Consider the following 17,740-nt stretch of genomic DNA (forward strand, 5'->3'; position numbering starts at 1 on the left):
ATAGCAATAAATGCCTACATCAAAAAGTAGAAGGATGTCAAATAAACAACTTAACAATGCACTTCAAAGAACCAGGAAAGCAAGAATAAACCAAAACCAAAATTAGTAAAAGGAAAGAATAAAGATCAGAGCAGAACTAAATGAAATAGGGACTTAAAAAAAATACAAAGGCCAACGAAAAAAAAGTTGGTTTTTTGAAAGATAAGAAGAGTAAACTGCCACCTACACTAACCAAGAAAAAAAGAGGGAAGATTCAAATAAAGAAAATCAGAAATGAAAAAGGTGACATAGCAACAGATGCCACAGAAATAGAAAGAATCATTAGAGATATAATGTTTTAAACAACTGTATGCTAATAAATTAGAACACCTAGAGGATATGAATAAATTCCTTATGCATATAACCCACCAAGTTTGAACTAGAAAGAAACAGAAAACCTGAACATACCAACGACAGGTAATGAGATTGAATCAGTAATAATAATAATAAAAATTCCCATCAAAGAAAAGCCCAGGACCAGATGACTTTACTGCTAAATTGTACCAAAATTATAAAGAACTAATATCAGTTCTTTTCAACCTATTCCAAAATGTGGAAGAAGAGGGAATTCTTCCTAATTTATTCTATGAAACCAGCAGTATCTTGATACCAAAACCAGATAAGGATAAGGTGGAAAAAAGAAAACAGCAGGCCAGTATCTCTGATGAACATAAATGCAAAATCCTCAACACAGTACTATCAAACAAATTTCAGAAACACATCAGAGAGATAATACATAATGATCAAGTGAAATTTATTGTTGGGGTATGAGGATGGTTCAGCAGTAAGCATGGTACAACACATCAACAGAATGAAGGACAAAAACCATATGATCATATCAATAGATGCAGAAAAAGCATTTGCTAAAATTCTACTTTTCTACATGACAAAACCTCTCAATAAATTATGCATAGAAAGAATATATTTCTACGTAATAAAGTCCACATACAGCAAACCCAAAGCTGACATCATACTGAATGGAGAAAAGAGGAAAGCCTTTTCTTTAAGAACGGAAGAAGGCAAGGATGCCCACTTTGACCATTCTTATTTCACAGAGTACTAGAAGTTCTAACCAGAGCAGTCAGGCAAGAAAAGGAACTAAAAGACACCCAAATCAGAAAAGAGGAAGTAAGATTGTTCCCTCTTTGCAGATGGCATGATTTTATATAGAGAAAAACCTTAAGAGTTCACCAAGAAAACTCTTAGAACTTATAAAGAAATTGAGTAAAGCTTCAAGACACAAAGTCAACATATTAAAATCAGTAGCATTTTTATACACCAATAATGAACTAACTGAAAAAGAAATCAAGGAATCAGTCTTATTTACAATAGCTTAAAAAAATACTGATGAATAAATTTAACCAAGATCTGTGCAAGGAAAACTACAAAACATTGATGAAAGAAATTGAAGATAACATCAAAAAAATGGAAAAATATTTCCTGCTCATGGACTGAACAAAATCATATTGTTAAAATGACAATACTATCTGATATGGTTTGGCTGTGTCCCACCCAAATATCGTCTTGAATTGTAGTTCCCACAATTCCCATGTGTCATGGGAGGGACCCAGTGTGAGGTAATTGAATCATGGGGTCAGTTTCCCCCATACACTTCTCAGGGTAGTGAATAAGTCTCACAAGACCTGATGGTTTTGTAAAGGGAACCCCTTTTGCTTGGCTTGCATTCTCTCGTCTGCCACCATGTCAGACATGCCTTTCACCTTCCACCGTGATTGCGAAGGCTCCCCAGCCACGTGGAACTGTAAGTCCATCAAACCTCTTTTTCTTTATAAATTACCCCAGTCTCAGGTATATTTTTATCAGCAGTGTGAAAACAGACTAATACAATCTATAAATTTAATGTAATCATTATACCAATGACATTTTTCAAAAAGGAAAGGAAGTCAATCAATGGGATAACTGTACCCCCATGTTTACTGCAATACTATTTACAGTAGCCAAGTTATGGTATCAACCTAAGAATCCATCAACAGATGAATGGATAAAGAGAAGGTGGTGTATGTATACAATTGAATACTATTTAGCCATAAAAAATAATGGAATTTTGTCACTTGCAGCAAATGGGTGAAACTAGAGGTCATTATGTTAAGTGAAATAAGCCAAACAGAAAGACAAATACCACATTCTTACTCATATGTGGAAGCTTAAAATATTGATCTCACGGAGATAGAAAATAGAATGATAGTTACCAGAGCCTGGGAAAGATCTATGGGAATAGAGAGAAGTTGGTTAATGGGTACAAACATGTAGAGAGATGAAATAACTTTTAGTGTTTGATAGCACAGCAGGTTAAATATAGTTAACAACAATATATTGTCTATTTCAAAATAGCTAGAAGAGAAGATATTAAATGTTTCCAACACAAAGGAATGATGTGTTCAAGGTGATGTATATTTTAAATACCCTGATTTGATCATACTTGTATCAAAATATCTCATGTATCCTATAAATATGTATAATTATCTTGTACCAATAAAACATGTTTCTAAACCTTCAGTGGTTCCCAATTGCCTGTAGCAGCAGTTTGCAATTGTTTTCCCTTTTATGACAAGCAAGCGTGATAGATGATAGATACTGTTTGTCTACTGTTCATCTGAGCATCCATTCACATCCACTGCTATGCTTAAAATTATTTGCAAATTCAGGCATGCCAGCTGTAATTCTGCCTACCTTCTCTCCAAATCAGGAAGGCATACCACAATACATGAGTGACAATGACATTTTCATATGCTCTCAAATATTTCAAAAGCAAATTATTCCTTGACACTGTGCTTTATTGCTGCTAATAAAGCACGTGTAACGTGCCTCGAAATTATCAGTAGAGGTCAAGATACCACAGCTACACACTGTATTGTCATTGTTAAATCCAGACTCTTTTAGGTGGTATCAGTACATTTTCCAGTCTAAACCAGATCTCAGGATCAGCTAATCCAGTCCCCAGCACCCCATTCCACCGGGCGTACACACATATCCTTTCCAGATTATTTTTGAAAATCTTAAAATACATTCTGCAGTTATAAACATCCTCACTTTTATTCTTTTTGACCAAAATATTCTCTGCTTACTTCTACACTTGATGAACCCCACCTCACCTTTAAGTGCAATCATAAATGTTTGTTTCCATGGAAACCTTTTAAGTAGGCCTTAATCCTATCCTATTCCAGCCCAAATGTGGGGAAGGATTCTGAGCCCTCTCACGTATTCCTGTACTACTTTGTGTCATAAGTATTGGGTTCCTGGGTTTTTTAAACATTTTATTCTGTCACCTTCCTATCCTATTATAGCCCTATTATATCTTATATTATATCATATTATGTTATATTTACCAAGGCCAAAAACCATGTTTTATTCCTTTGCATTCCCAGATTCTAGCATAGCATCTTACCTAGAAAGTACGCTTAGGGAATAGTTGTTGAAGATGCTTCAGCAAAAAAAAAAAAGAAAAAAGAAAAAAAAAGAAAGAAAAGAAAGAAAATGCTTCAGCAAAGGTTGTCCTAATCTGGGCATCCTATTAATTGTGCTATGTTTTGTTAATTTTTATTAAAGAAAAAATTAAATATACAAAGTTTAAAATATTTTGGATGAAAGATACTTTTTCTTTTCTATAGTTGACAGAATTATTTAAAAGTGCTTGTTCTCACACAAGCATCCTCTCAAGTTTTCATAGCTGATCATATAAGCTTTGAGCTTCCCTTTCTGCCCCCAGTCTTTAATGTCTGTCTTTGAGGATTTCACTTTATGTTACCACATGCTTCAGACGGTGGCAAGGAGAAATGAGACTCAAATTGCTGCCTTTCTTTTCAGAATCTTTGTTGAAGTATTTGGGAGGGAAAGAATATTAACGCTGACACAATAGCTTTCACAGTGATCTTCATAACTCTATATCCTCAATCAGTATGGATATATACATTGTACCCTTTATTGTTGAAGTATTTGGGAGGGAAAGAATATTAACGCTGACACAGTAGCTTTCACAGTGATCTTCATAACTCTATATCCTCAATTAGTATAGATATATACACCCCTTTATTCGTGAGCATGTTTATAAAAGCGATTAACACAAATGAGGCTGGCCACGGTGGCTCACACCTATAATCCCCACACTTTGGGAGGCTGAAGCAGGAGGATCACTTGAGCCCAGGAACTGGAAACCGTCCTGGACAACACAGTGAGATGCCGTCTCTAGAATAAATTGTTTTCTTAAGTTAACTGGGCATAGTGATGCACACCTGTTGTCCCAGCTACTCAGGAGACTGAGGCAGGAGGATTTCTTGAGCTCAGCAGGTTGAGGCTGCAGGGAGCTGTGATGGTGCTACTGCCTGGGAGACAGAGTGAGACCCTGTCTCAAAACACCTACACACACAAACCGAGATATTCTCTGAAGACAGATGTATTCTGATAAGAAATAAGAATAATTTGGAAACCATTCAGTCACAGAGTTTCTGTCATGTTTTTCTTCTCTCATTTTAGGAAACAAAATATGAAGAGTGAGAGTCCTATTCTTATAGTATCACTATAAGAAGTAAGGAGGATGAAATCAATAACTTAGTTCTTTGTAACAAGGAATAATCAACGGATGATTTCTTATGGGAGCTGTTTAATATTGATTATCCAGAATTTACTCAGGACATGATAGATATAGATACATAGATACATAGATAGATAGATAGATGATTAGATAGATAGATAGATAGATAGATGGATAGATAGATAGATAGATAAAGAGAGAGACATAAGAACACAGAGTTCCAGGCTTATTGCCCATTCTTCCTATTCACAAAAAGCTTTGTATTAAAATGCCATCTATGTTGTCATATTTTCTAAAGAGATTAAAGTAAGAATCTTGTCAAGAAAAAGGCCGTCTCAAATTTACCCTTTAATGACTTGAGTTAGCTGGCTTTACAGGCATCTTATCAAAAGGAAAAGAAAACAGCCCTAATACAAGTTCCCAGTCACTCCATTTTATCACTCAGAAGGCTACTTGGAATGTGCATGTGGTATGACTTATGTAGAGCATGGCTTGATTGTCTTCCTTTTATTTCTTTGCGTCTAGTGATGTTATCGCATGAGCTTCTTATAACTATTGTGAATCCTCATGAGGCAATCGACCTTTCTTTTTTACACTAAATCTGTGGATGTATCTTTTAGATTTCCACATGGAAGAGGCGCTGGATTGGCCTGGAGTATACCTGTTGCCAGGCCAGGTTTCTGGGGTGGCTGTAGACCCTAAGAATAACCTGGTGATTTTCCACAGAGGTGACCATGTCTGGGCTGGAAAGTAAGTAGTATTTTTTCTTCAATAAGCAAATGAAAACAAAAATTGTGTACTTTTTTTTATTAAATTAAGAATAATGGTGAGAGAGCTATAAAGATTTTTTAGAATTTGATTTTTATGAGCAAAATATATTGTCCTTTTAATGTCTGACTGTAGTAAGTAGCAGAGAGGAAGTCTTGTGTGTTTTAATACAAAGTAGTTTCACCAAATAGCTTTTGGAAAGAAGTAACAGTCTGTGATTCTACCCACTTACCATCTTCCCTCCTTTGACGTCAGGAAGTGAAGTGATCGTCACTTCCTAAAAAGAATAACATTAAAGATAGTTAAGTCAGTACCTTACTGAAAATGTTCGACTTCAAGAAGAGTGCTCATGATAAGTAATTAACTAAGAAAGGTTAGTGGTTGACTATAACAACACACTTTTGTTATTTTCATATCCTGGGTATAGAACTATGCTAAGGCCATTGTTCTGGACACTGTGGTTGGGGCAATTTGGCCACTACATGTGAAGAAATGGCAACTTGGCCTTTATGTTTCAATATAGACTAATTTTATTACTCAAATTTGTCTTTTCATGAATATCAAAGATTTAAGAATAACTCTAGGACTGTCTATTACTCCTGCTTTATCCTCTGGATTTTCCTTTCCTACCTTCTTAGAGGGATTTTTAGTAAAAATGTTGAAGAGTTATTGAGTGTTTCCTCTGAGTCACCATCATTCAGGTTTTACAGATGTAGAAACCAAGAGAAGTTAAGTCATTGTGCCCAAATTAGCAAGTGGCAAAGCCAGGCTTCAGTTGCTTCGCATCTAACTCCAGAGGTGACTCACTTAGCCACTTTGCAATACTGCTTTTAATAGAATTGTAAGCATGTTCATGATTGTATTTTTAAAAGCTTGCCCCACAATTTAGCAGGTTATTTTAATTCTTTTAGATAATGAATATCCATTTATTCACTTCTTATATTACAAATTTGCACAGGGAGATAAATTTGAAAATCTTTTGTCAATTAAACCTAGTGAATCTTCTCTTTTCATATGTATAACTATGGGGTCTCATTGGAAAATTGAGGATCTACATGTATAGTTCAATTGTTTCTCTCGTTTCAGAGCTGTTCATTGAACCTATGTTTAACCAGGTTCAGTCACATATGCATATATCTAGTTTTCTTTGTGCAGTTGAAGATGGAATTCAATCAGCATTTCAGAATAGATTGGTAGCTTTGTTACTGTTTAATTGTCCTTTCCAGTTGTCACACTTGAAAATGGAATCTGAAAAAGATCACTTCAGAGTTCAAAGTAAATAATCAAACTCAACATTCTCATTCATACATCTCTGTTACATAGTCTTAGTCATTATTGAACATCTACTGGTATTTTAACAAGTGCTTTTAAAAACAAACTTACTATTCATGGTAGCATATTCTTCACTTTAATGAATATTGCTACATTTTCTGCATGGATTTCTAGCCATATTTTACCAGAGGAGAAAATCACAGCATCATTTTCTCCCATTGATACTGTTTCAGCTGGCGAAAGCTAAATTGGACAAAAGCCAATTTTCCATTTTAATATGTTATTCATTCCAAGTAAACAGCAGAGGCTGGAATAGTTTAATAGAAAAATTGACGTATAAAGGCCAGTTTAGGGTGGGAGATGAAATAAGACTATGAAACAGAAACCACCTACGAGCATTTTCTGTTGCATATCTGGCTGTGGTAGCATCTAGGTAACCAGGATCCTATGGAAATAGATTCAGGTTTCATTGCCAAAGCCCCAGAGTATTTACCCTGATAAATGACATCGACTAAAGGGTGTGATTAAGCATGCAAGACGTCTTCAGGGCAAACTGCTGATTTTACTCAATCTCTGTTTCTTCTCTCTTCTTCATCACTCTTTCAGATGTAAAAATATTTTTCCTCTCTCTTTCCTTCTCCCTTCTTGGTATTTATTGCCTGTTGGCCCCTAGAAGATTTGCAAGCCATAGTTGCAAGGAAATTCTTTTCTGGCACTCAGCTCTCTGAGTAGAATTAGAAGTGGATTACTGTGTTATTTTTCAGGAAAATAAATTTGTATTTGTTCAAAGAACAAATTAGATTCAGGCTCTATTCTTTGCATAGTAATGCATGGCCATCATTCCTAAGTCACATTCTATAAATTGGATGAAGTATATAGTTGTCCTTCATTAAAAATCCAAGGCTTATAATAACGAAGAAAAAGTCCCTTCCTGTGGAATTTATGATATACAGGTGAGGGACAATACAAGTTAAAAATTAGGTGGAAACCCTATTCTTCTTGTTACCACTGTTTCATAGTGAGAAATCCTATATTAATTTTCCTTGAAATCTTTCCCATTCTGATATTTCTGAGGTTCACAAAAGCATAGGTTCTGTAGGACCAGGACGTGCTCTAAATCAAATTAAAGCACTCCATATCCCATAGTTCATAAGCTGTGATCATTCTTTAAATATCAAACAGTACTTAAAGTTAATAATAATTCCTGATTAATACTTAGTACTCAAAGCTCCTTCGATATCATTGTATCAGCTTTCTTTATAAATACTACTATTCTTCATTCCCACCTGGTAACCATGATTAGCCCTTATTCTTTGACTTAACCATGCTAAATAAACATGGCAACCAAAATAATGATGATAACCCTCTGTCCTCTTGAAAGATGATAGTCACTCCCTTTCTCAATTTGATTTCCATTTTTCTCCCTTACTTCAGTATTGCTACTTTAACAAGCTTCTCTTCTAGCTGAAATAATAAATGCCTATTGCCAGTAGGGTGTAATGAAACTTTAAAGAGTCTCTTGTCTGCCCTGGTGTTAGGGCAGCATGGCAGCTAGAGCTCTTTAAAGTTGAAATGCCTCCCAGCAGGAACTGGGTAGCTTTTGCCTCAGTAATAGCTGTTCCTAGGTTTTTGTCTTAAAATCACCACCACGCTCAAGTGGTTCTTGGCCTTTCTTTCATGTATCTGAGCTATAGTTGGGGTGTACCATGCAGAACTCAAATCATATACCCACTTAGCTAAGCTATGGGTCTTGCCCCTAACTTTTAGATATTAGAAGTTGTATTTCCTATTTTGTTTATCATTTCTTCACATGGAGTTTGAAGGGATCTTGGAAGTAGTGTCACTTCAGATTCTTTCTGTTACACATGAGAGAGAAAACTCAATACAAACTAATTTAGGAACAGAGGAAATTAGTTTGTATAAGTGGAAATTTCAAGGGATATAGTAGCCCAATGACATCATTAGAATCTATTTCACAGCTCATTTTTCTGTAGAGTGGCTCCATTCACAGTCCCTGAGTCATTTCTGTCGCTCCTCTCCATTTGCAGATTCAGTTCACATTGTCATCCTAATGTCACAGAAGAGATAGTCTATATGCCTAATAAGTCAACATAAACTCACTAAAATCAGTCTTTACAGCATTCCTTGGTCTGACCTAGATTATGTCTCATTGTCCATTAAACCAATTATTTTGGGCAGAGAAATACAATTGAGCCTTTGGTTTAGCCTGAGTCTTTTCTTCTACCCACAGAATGTGGGAGTACAGTCAACATCATCTGAAGCTGTGGACTGAGAGTGGAGCTCAGAATGGTGGCTCAACTAAAAAAGTTGAGGTTTTATTAGCACAAAATGGAACAATAAACACTGTACTCCCAAAACAGCAAGTGTCCATCAGGGAGCTTATCTCCAGCCTCCCAACTAATGTACACATCTCTGCTGCAGCACCTTCAATCACCATGCAGTGCTTTAATTTTTTTCAATGCCAAGAAATTCCCTAGATATGAGACATGCTTTCCAATTATGGAACTTATCTAGATGTTATAAAGTTCTTCATTATTTTACCTAAATATGAGTCCTATAACTTCACCTTATAGTAATGCAGGATGAATTCATTCCCATTTATCCATGTCATTTATTTGCATATTTGAAGAAAGAACTGAATATTCTCCAAGCTCTCAACCAATCTTCATGCTGACATGATTTATTTCAACTGAAGGAATTTTGGTTTCTCTCCCTTTAAAGTCACAATACCTCACATGTTATTTGATTAGTGTTGTAATTAATTCTTTTGATTACACGTGTATTCTACATTTCTGTTGGTATAAGAGAATTGTATTCACTTATTTTTTAGCAGTTATATCACTGTGTTGCCTTATGTGGAATTTGTAATCTACAAAAATCTTCAAATGTGTGTCAAAAATTGTGCTGATATTTTTACTGGAAGTTTATGCTTATGCACTGTTTTAAAAATATTGAATTCAGGGATTTATTCCAATTAGGTTTCACTTTATTAGATTTAACATTGTTTCAATTTACAGGTATTATCTTAACTTGAATTAGCTAAAGAATTTGTATTAGATCTCCCAGCTTTGTGTTGGGTCTCCCAGCTTTGTATTGTATTTGATAAGCATGCCTTTTATATCTTCATAGATGCTGTTTATAAAATTTGAATAGTTGAATGGTTGGTTTTGCAAGTTTTGTTTGTAGAGAACTCATAGCCCACTAGGAATCTTCTTCCCTCCTCCCCCCAGATAGCTCACAAACCATCTCTTTATCAACACTTTGTGGAATTTTGCCAATATCTATTGTTTTATAAATCCATCTGCTCCCTAACTTGTAGAAAAGTCAGTCCAAGATTTGCTTCACTAGTTTTCTGGAGCCTCAGTTAAGATATCTGCCTGGGTTCTGCTTCAACATCTGCAATGTCTTTCATAACTTAGGATTTAACTGGCCCTGGAGTACAGAACTCAAAAGTGTCTGTTACTTTAGTACCTTCATGTCTGAGGGAAAACCATGAGGAGTTCTGCAACAAAGACTGTTTCGGTCCTGCCTCTCTTTCATATTACCATTTCACACTTTACTGGAGCCTTTCTCTTCCAGTTTTATGCTAGTTTCTCTAATTCTTCTTGGTTATGTGACTATTATTTCATCTCTTCTACTATACACATTGAGTAGGAGATTTACCAATTCAGTCAAGTCAATCCAAGTAAGAGAAAATCACATTTTTTGAAGATAGGAGGACTGGATTTGAATCTCAGTTACCGTTTCCTAGTTTTGAGACTTGCATCAAGATGTTTGAACTCCCTGATTCTCAGTCCCTTGCCTAAAAAGTGAGGCTTTAATAGTTACCTTATATTGTTAAGTAACAAATGTACTTTTTTAAGTCACTTGTCCCCAATGAGCTTATTGACTGAATAGAATCCAGAGCCTGGGTATATGATACCTAGTTTTTTTTTTGTTTTTTTTTTCCATATCTATTTGTGGTATCTATAGTTCAAGGCCTAAAATGACACTAAATGGCAATACTGAATTTTTTTGTCTGCCCACCTCTTTTCCTGCCTCACAGGGGCTTTTTACAATGTGTGTATTTTCAGAAGTAAGTGTTTTTAACATATAAGTTATATTCCATTGAGAGCCTCTGGCCTTTGGATATGTCTTTGCTTTTCTAATATTGAGGTTACATTTTCACTTATATTTTTGCATGAAAACCTACAGTTCTCTCTCTAGCTTCTTAATTTATATAATTGCAACATTATATTTCATATCTTCCTTCAGTTGCTATTATTTATTTGCATTCCCTTAATTTTGATTGATGGCATAGAAGTTTATTTTCTCCTTACTCTAGTTCCTTTTGTGTGTGAATATAGCAAAACATTTCTTCCCAGCCTTAGCTAAACTGTTTGATTAGCTGCTAATGTGCAAAATCATTAACGGAGAATTCAAACTGCTAAAATAAGGAACTGATGAATTCCAGCCCATAGGCCACAATTCAGTCTTTTCAACTGAGTGCTTTTCCAGAGAAGCAAAGAAAAATCAAAAGTGCTCCAGGCACTGTGTGAAATGAGCAGGGTATTATTATATCCTGTAAAAATTAAATGTGGTTGAAATAAAGACCTGTCTGCAGCAAATAATGTGGGGTAGCTGCTTTGGAACACTAAATAAGCAGTTTGCTATAGCAACGCTGTATCCAGCTTTGTAATCTGACAGCCATTTGTGGACTGTTCAAGGGTTACTTTTCTTTGAATTACAAGAGTTTATAAACTACTTAGTTAGCAAGTTTAACGTCTGTGTTTGAAGTGGGACTGTGATTTTCTCATTTGAGAAAAGATGTCAGTTTCTTTTATTATTTGCCCGTGTAACCGTCAGGGACCAGCTATTAATTCCATGAAGCTCCAGCCATCCCAAGTGAAAGGATTAGGGCTGGTCAACCAATCATCTGAGTAAATCAGTGTCCCTGCATGCTGCCAGTTTAAACACGACATCTGTTGAAAGACATCACAATAATCTTAAATAAAGTGGTCAGGCCTATTATGTAATGATTACTTTTTTAAAAGATATATTCTTCCTAAGAATTCTGCATTTTTTTATTTGTCATTTACATTACTGAAGCAAATTACTACATTTAAATGAGGTACATATAAGTAGAGTGTTTTATCTCTGAATTTTGTTTGGTGTTTTGTTATGTTTGTTTGCTTTGTGTTATTTTTTACTTTGTTTTTGAGGGGTAGTAGTTAAATGAACAGATTTTCTAAACAGTAAATTCTAGAATTTGCATTATTACTGATATCCTTCACTGGTAGTACAGTAATAATATGAATAATAATCATAAAGCATGAAAAAGTAACTAGTCTTAAGCAAACATAAAATTCCCTTTGTACACGTAGATGGCATAAGTCTAATTTGTGATAGCAAATGAAACCTAAAAAGACTCAGATAATTAGTTGTTACCTTGTACTAAGATGCTGGGAAAGATCTCTTGATAAGTTGAAAGATGATTTTTTTTTTTTATGGATCCAACTTTTAATTATATATATCTGAACTTTGGGAGGCTGAGTTGGGATAATTCCTTGGGCCCAGAAGTTCAAGAGCAGCCTGGTCAATATAGGAGATCCCATCTCTACAAACAATAAAAATGAATTAGTTGGACGTGGTAGTGTGCACCTGTGGTCCCAGCTGCTCAGGAGGCTGAGATGGGAGAATCACATAAGTCTCGGAGGTTGAGGCTCCAATAGCTATGATCATGTCATGCCCTCCAACCTAGGCAACAGAATGAGACTCTGTCTCAAAAAAAATTTACTCTGACTTACTTACTCTGTCTTATTTTGTTTTCTTCCTTATTTTTCTTCCTATTTCTTCATTTGCTATGTCAAAATTTTCTATTACAAAACCAAAAAGTGGATAATGAAATAAAATTAAATGATCCTCAAATTAGTTAATTTTACTACTTGTTGCCACCACTGGAAACTTGAAATTTCTAGATTATGAGTATAAATGCCCACATACAAATAGTGTTTGTGGCAGCAAAATATCAATTACTTGATACATTTTTTTTCTACATTTGTGGGTAGTGCAGAACAATGCCATTGATAAAGGATCTTTTTCACTTACCTACTCATCAGCTGCAACATTTTCATTTGACCTGGCTGGCACAAGGGCTGTGGGTCTGTTATTTATATGTCTTCCTTAATACAGCTTGTTTCCTTGGAAGCCAAGCCCAGCATTCCAGGTCTGTGACTCCGATCTTACATAGCTGCCAGTGAGTAATTTAACCTATAGTTTACACTTTTAAATATTTGAGCATCTAGAGAAATAATCTGGAGCTAAGAGAAATGCTTTAAATTACACAAGTTCGGTGTATGAAACCTCGTTTTTGCATTCCCCTCATCAATAAATTGTAGGAGTGCTATTTCCTAAAACAGTATGACCAGAGATTTAGGAATGATGGTGAATATTTACATGAATGAGAAGATAGATCAAAGGGGCAGTTATCTTACAGAAATACTGCAACCCATTCTTGGAGAAACCATGGGCAAGTAAATATATCAAGTTTCCCTAATGGTTTGTCATTCTGCAGAGAGGGGAAGATGTGGAATTATATGTGCTGAGATCTAATGCAAGGATATACAATTGGCAATTGAATTGCCACTATTATTAGCTGTCAGTGGTGAGTCAGAACTCACAATCTACATATAAAGTAAATAGCACTTGGTAAGAATTATAAATTGGCAAGAATTATGAAGACTCAGTAACTTTCCGTATTCCATAGGTCAGGGTGGGGTAGAAAAGTAATATATTAGTATATTCCAAGGAAATAAACTAAGAATAGGGCCAGGTACAGTGACTCACACCTGTAATCCCAGCACTTTGGGAGGCCAAGGTAGGTGGATGACCTGAGGTCAGGAGTTCAAGATCAGCCTGACCAACTTGGTGAAACCCTGTCTCTACTAAAAATGCAAAATTAGCCAGGCATGGTGGCACATGCCTGTTATCCCAGCTACCCGGGAGGCTGACGCAGGATAATTGTTTGAACCTGGGAGGCAGAGGTTGTGGTGAGTCAAGATTACACCATTACACTCTAGCCTGGGCAACAAGAGCAAAAATTCATCTCAAAAAAAAAAAAAAGAAAATATTATATATAGTTTTATTAAATGTAGTGATGTTATATATAGTTTTGCAAAATGGAGAAACAGGGTAAAGGGCACACAGAACTTTTTTATTTCTTACAACTGTATATGCATCTGCAGTTATCTCAATTAAAATTTCCATTTAAAAAAGAGGGGGTAAGGTTTTAACTCCTAATATCAGAAGCATAATTTTCACATTATGTAGATTGCCAATGTGGCTTTACAAAGCACTGAAACATTTCTGAATAATGAGGAATGTGAGATTTAAACCTTGTGTTAGTTCTTTCTCATGCTGCTAACAAAGACGTACATGAGACTGGGTAATTTATAAAGGAAAGAGGTTTAACTGACTCACAGTTCAGCATGGCTGGGGAGGCCTTAGGAAACTTACAGTCAGGCAGAAGGGGAAGCAAATGTGTCCCTTTTCGTGTGATGGCAAGAAGAAGTGCTGAGCAAAATGGGGAAAAGCCCCTTATAAAACCATCAGATCTCATGAGAACTCACTATCAGAGAACAGCAGTATGGGGAAACTGCCCCATGATTTAATTACCTTCCACCAGGTCCCTCCCAAATGGGAGAATTTGACCAAAATGAAGGGGATACAGGTCCCATGTAAATCTGAAATCCAGTGGGGCAGTCAAATCTTAGAGCTGCAAAATGATTTCCTTTGACTCCATATCTAACATCCAGGTCACACTGATGCAAAAGGTGGGCTCCCACAGCCTTGGGCAGCTCCATCCCTGTGGCTTAGCAGTATTCAGCCCCCTCCTTGCTGCTTTCACAGTTGGCATTGTCTGTGGCTTTCACATGGTGTAAGCTGTCAGTCGATCTAAAATTCCAAGTTCTGGAGGATGGTGGCCCTCTTCTCACAGCTCCACTAGGCAGTGCACCAGTGGAGACCATGTGGAGGCTCCAAGCCCACATTTCACTTTCACACTGCCCTAGCAGAGGTTATCAATGATGCTTCTTCCCCTGCAGAAAACTTCTTCCTGGACCTCCAGGTATTTCCATACATCTTCTGAAATCTAGGCAGAGGTTCCCAAACCTTAATTCTTGATTTCTGTGCACCTGCAGCCTCAACACCAAATGGAAGCTGCCAAGGCTTGGGGCTTGCACCCTCTGAAGCCATGGCCCAAGCTACACCTTGGCCTTATTTAGCCACAGATAGGACACAAGACACCAAGTCCTGAGGCTACACAAAGCATCAAGACCCTAGGCCCAGCCCACAAAACCATTTTTTCCTCCTAGGCCACTGAGCCTGTGATGGAAGGGGCTGCTGTGAAGACCTCAGACATTTTCCCTATTGCCTTGACAAGTAGTATTTGGCTGCTGATTACTTATGTAAATTTCTGCAGCTGGCTTGAATTTCTCCTCAGAAAATGGGTTTTTCTTTTATATCACATCATCAGGCTGCACATTTTCCAAACATTTATACTCTGCTTTTCTTTTAAACATAAGTTCCAATTCAAACCACGTCTTTGTGAATGAATAAAACTGAGTGCTCTTAAGAGCACTCAAGTCACCCCTTGAACTCTTTGCTGCTTAGACATTTCTTCCACCAGATAACCTAAATCATCTCTCTTGAGATCAGAGTTCCACAAATCTCTAGGGCAGGGGCAAATGCCACCAGTCTCTTTGCTGAAGCATAGCAAAAGTCACCCTTATTCCAGTTCCCAGCAACCTAATCATCTCCATCTGAGACCATCCCAGCCTAGGCTTCATTGTTCCTAACACTATCAGCACAACACTTGGGTCAAAGCCATTCAACAAGTCTCTAGAAAGTTACAAACTTTCCCACATCTTCCTGTCTTCTGAGTCTTCCAAATTGTTCTAACTTCTGCCTGTTACCCAATTCCAAAGTCACATCTACATTTTTGTATATCTCTGTGGCAGCACCCCACTTCTGGTACTGATTTACTGTATTAGTTCCTTCTCATACTGCTAATAAAGACATACCCAAGACTGAGTAATTTATAAAGGAAAGAAGTTTAATTGACTCACAGTTCAGCACGGCTAGAGAGGCCTCAGGAAACTTAACATTCAGGCAGAACGGGAAGCAAACAAATCCTTCTTCATATGATGGCAAGAAGGAGAAGTGCCAAGCAAAAAGTCAAAAAGCCCCTTATAAAACCATCAGATCTCATGAGAACTCACTGACTATCATGAGAACAGCACCCTGGGAGTAATCACCCCATGATTCAATTACTTTCCACCAAGTCCATCCCACAACACATGGGGATTATGGAAATTGTACTTCAAGGTAAGACTTGGGTGGGGACACAACCAAACTATATCAAACCTTAAAAAAAGATAATGAATGAAGAAATTTTAATCTGTTACACATGAATGTGAAGTTTACAACATACTGAGTCTCAGATGTGCTGAACTTGTTAGTCAATATTATAGTCAAGTTGGAAAAATAAAAGATTACTAATGGTTGAATCCAGTACCTTTGTTTTCCGGAGGTATAGTTATAAAGATTTTAGTAAATAAATTCATGTTGAAAATAGAGTTTCAGATAGAGGATAAATTATTTGGTGTTTCATAGTCACAAGAATGACTACATTGAAATCATGCCGTTCTCCCATGATTTAATAATACTATGAATATTCTGACACTGGTTCCTATCTAACAAAATTTCACGTTTCTGTTTGATAATGACCTCATAAATATCTTATGAAATCCGTTTTGTTAATGAGGCTACTTCCATTTCATAAATTTATTATTTTTGTAGATACCCCTGTGTGGTTTTAATTGCACATAATAGCATATATGAAGAGTATTACTTACTTTTTAGATTGACAAAGCTGAATCAATATTTTGTGTTCAATTGAATGCATCATTAATAAGAACTACTTCAGGGACTTATTGTTATCTTTCAGGAAAACTATACCCAAAAGACTGTAACAGTCAAGTAGCTCAGATAATTGTGTGATGCATTTTTTAAATGATCAGAGAATATAATTTAATAATTTTTTGTTCTCCTATTTATGTAGAGTACTGAGACTCTATATAAGTTCCATAAAAATCCCAGCCAACAGATCAAGGGATGCATGACAGATCCGAGCCATCTGTTACCTTCCCAAATTGCAAATATATAATATCTTAGCAAATATTTAATGTTATTCAGATTCTTCTTTTGGTTAAACAGTTGAACTAAAAAATAATAATACTTTTTTCAAAACCTTGCCTGACACTATAAAGGAAATTCTATTTTTCAGAAATATTCATAAGTCATCTATTGACTTCATATATATATTTATAAATATACAAACACACTCCCTCCACACTATGTACTGATCCAATCATTTTTTCAGAAGATAACTTTTATTATATTTATTAAATATACATTTACTTCTCTGTTACAGAAACTTAGAAGAGTTTATCTTTGTCATTCATCCCTATTGACATATGATTTCCCAAACAGAACATGAAATAAGTACTGTGTCTGTCATAATCGTGAATTTAAGGAATTATATTACTAACAATTTAAATAGAAATATAATGTTGAAGTATATATATGAATATATGTCCATAATATTTTATAATAACCTAAAGCGTGCTTGGTTTAAAAGCAGAAATTATCATATTTGAATTTTTAAATTATTGCATAGTTGTTCATTTTGTAGTTATAGAATAGCTGTTATTTGGTAAGTTATATGTCTGTAAGCATATTTTTGTCTCGAGGATAGATTTGGTTTTATAATGTTTAAATACTTTGAACATTCTCTTTTATATCTCTACAATATGTGTTCACATGTTGTATCTATGGCAAGTATAATAACAAACATTTTGATCACTACTCTTCCAGCTATTATCATTACTGAGAAAGTTAAGTTAGGTCATATCTAACTTTATAATTTGAAAGAAAATATCTATTGAATGACTGCATACTATTTGGAAGAGCCTTTGAAACTTTTCAGGTACATTAAGAGTTCTTGATCAATGTTTCTCGAACTCCAGTGTGCATAGGATCCACCCATTTCAC

The 17,740-nt window shown here is 35.8% G+C and overlaps 1 protein-coding gene across 9 annotated transcripts in view; it reads left to right on the forward strand.

Annotated features, from left to right (window-relative positions):
* The window catches only part of PAM (peptidylglycine alpha-amidating monooxygenase), a 280,315-nt gene that overhangs the window by 236,744 nt on the left and 25,831 nt on the right, over window positions 1-17,740 (forward strand). For all 9 annotated transcript variants that reach the window (XM_017511776.2, XM_017511778.2, XM_017511777.2 and 6 more), the window contains one exon: window positions 5,209-5,338. In XM_017511776.2, the coding sequence (XP_017367265.1) occupies window positions 5,209-5,338 (130 nt within the window). The remainder of the gene's footprint in view (window positions 1-5,208; window positions 5,339-17,740) is intronic.

This window comes from Cebus imitator, unplaced genomic scaffold (genome assembly GCF_001604975.1).
Source record: "Cebus imitator isolate Cc_AM_T3 unplaced genomic scaffold, Cebus_imitator-1.0 Scaffold452, whole genome shotgun sequence".
In the NCBI taxonomy this organism is placed as follows: Eukaryota; Metazoa; Chordata; class Mammalia; order Primates; family Cebidae; genus Cebus; species Cebus imitator.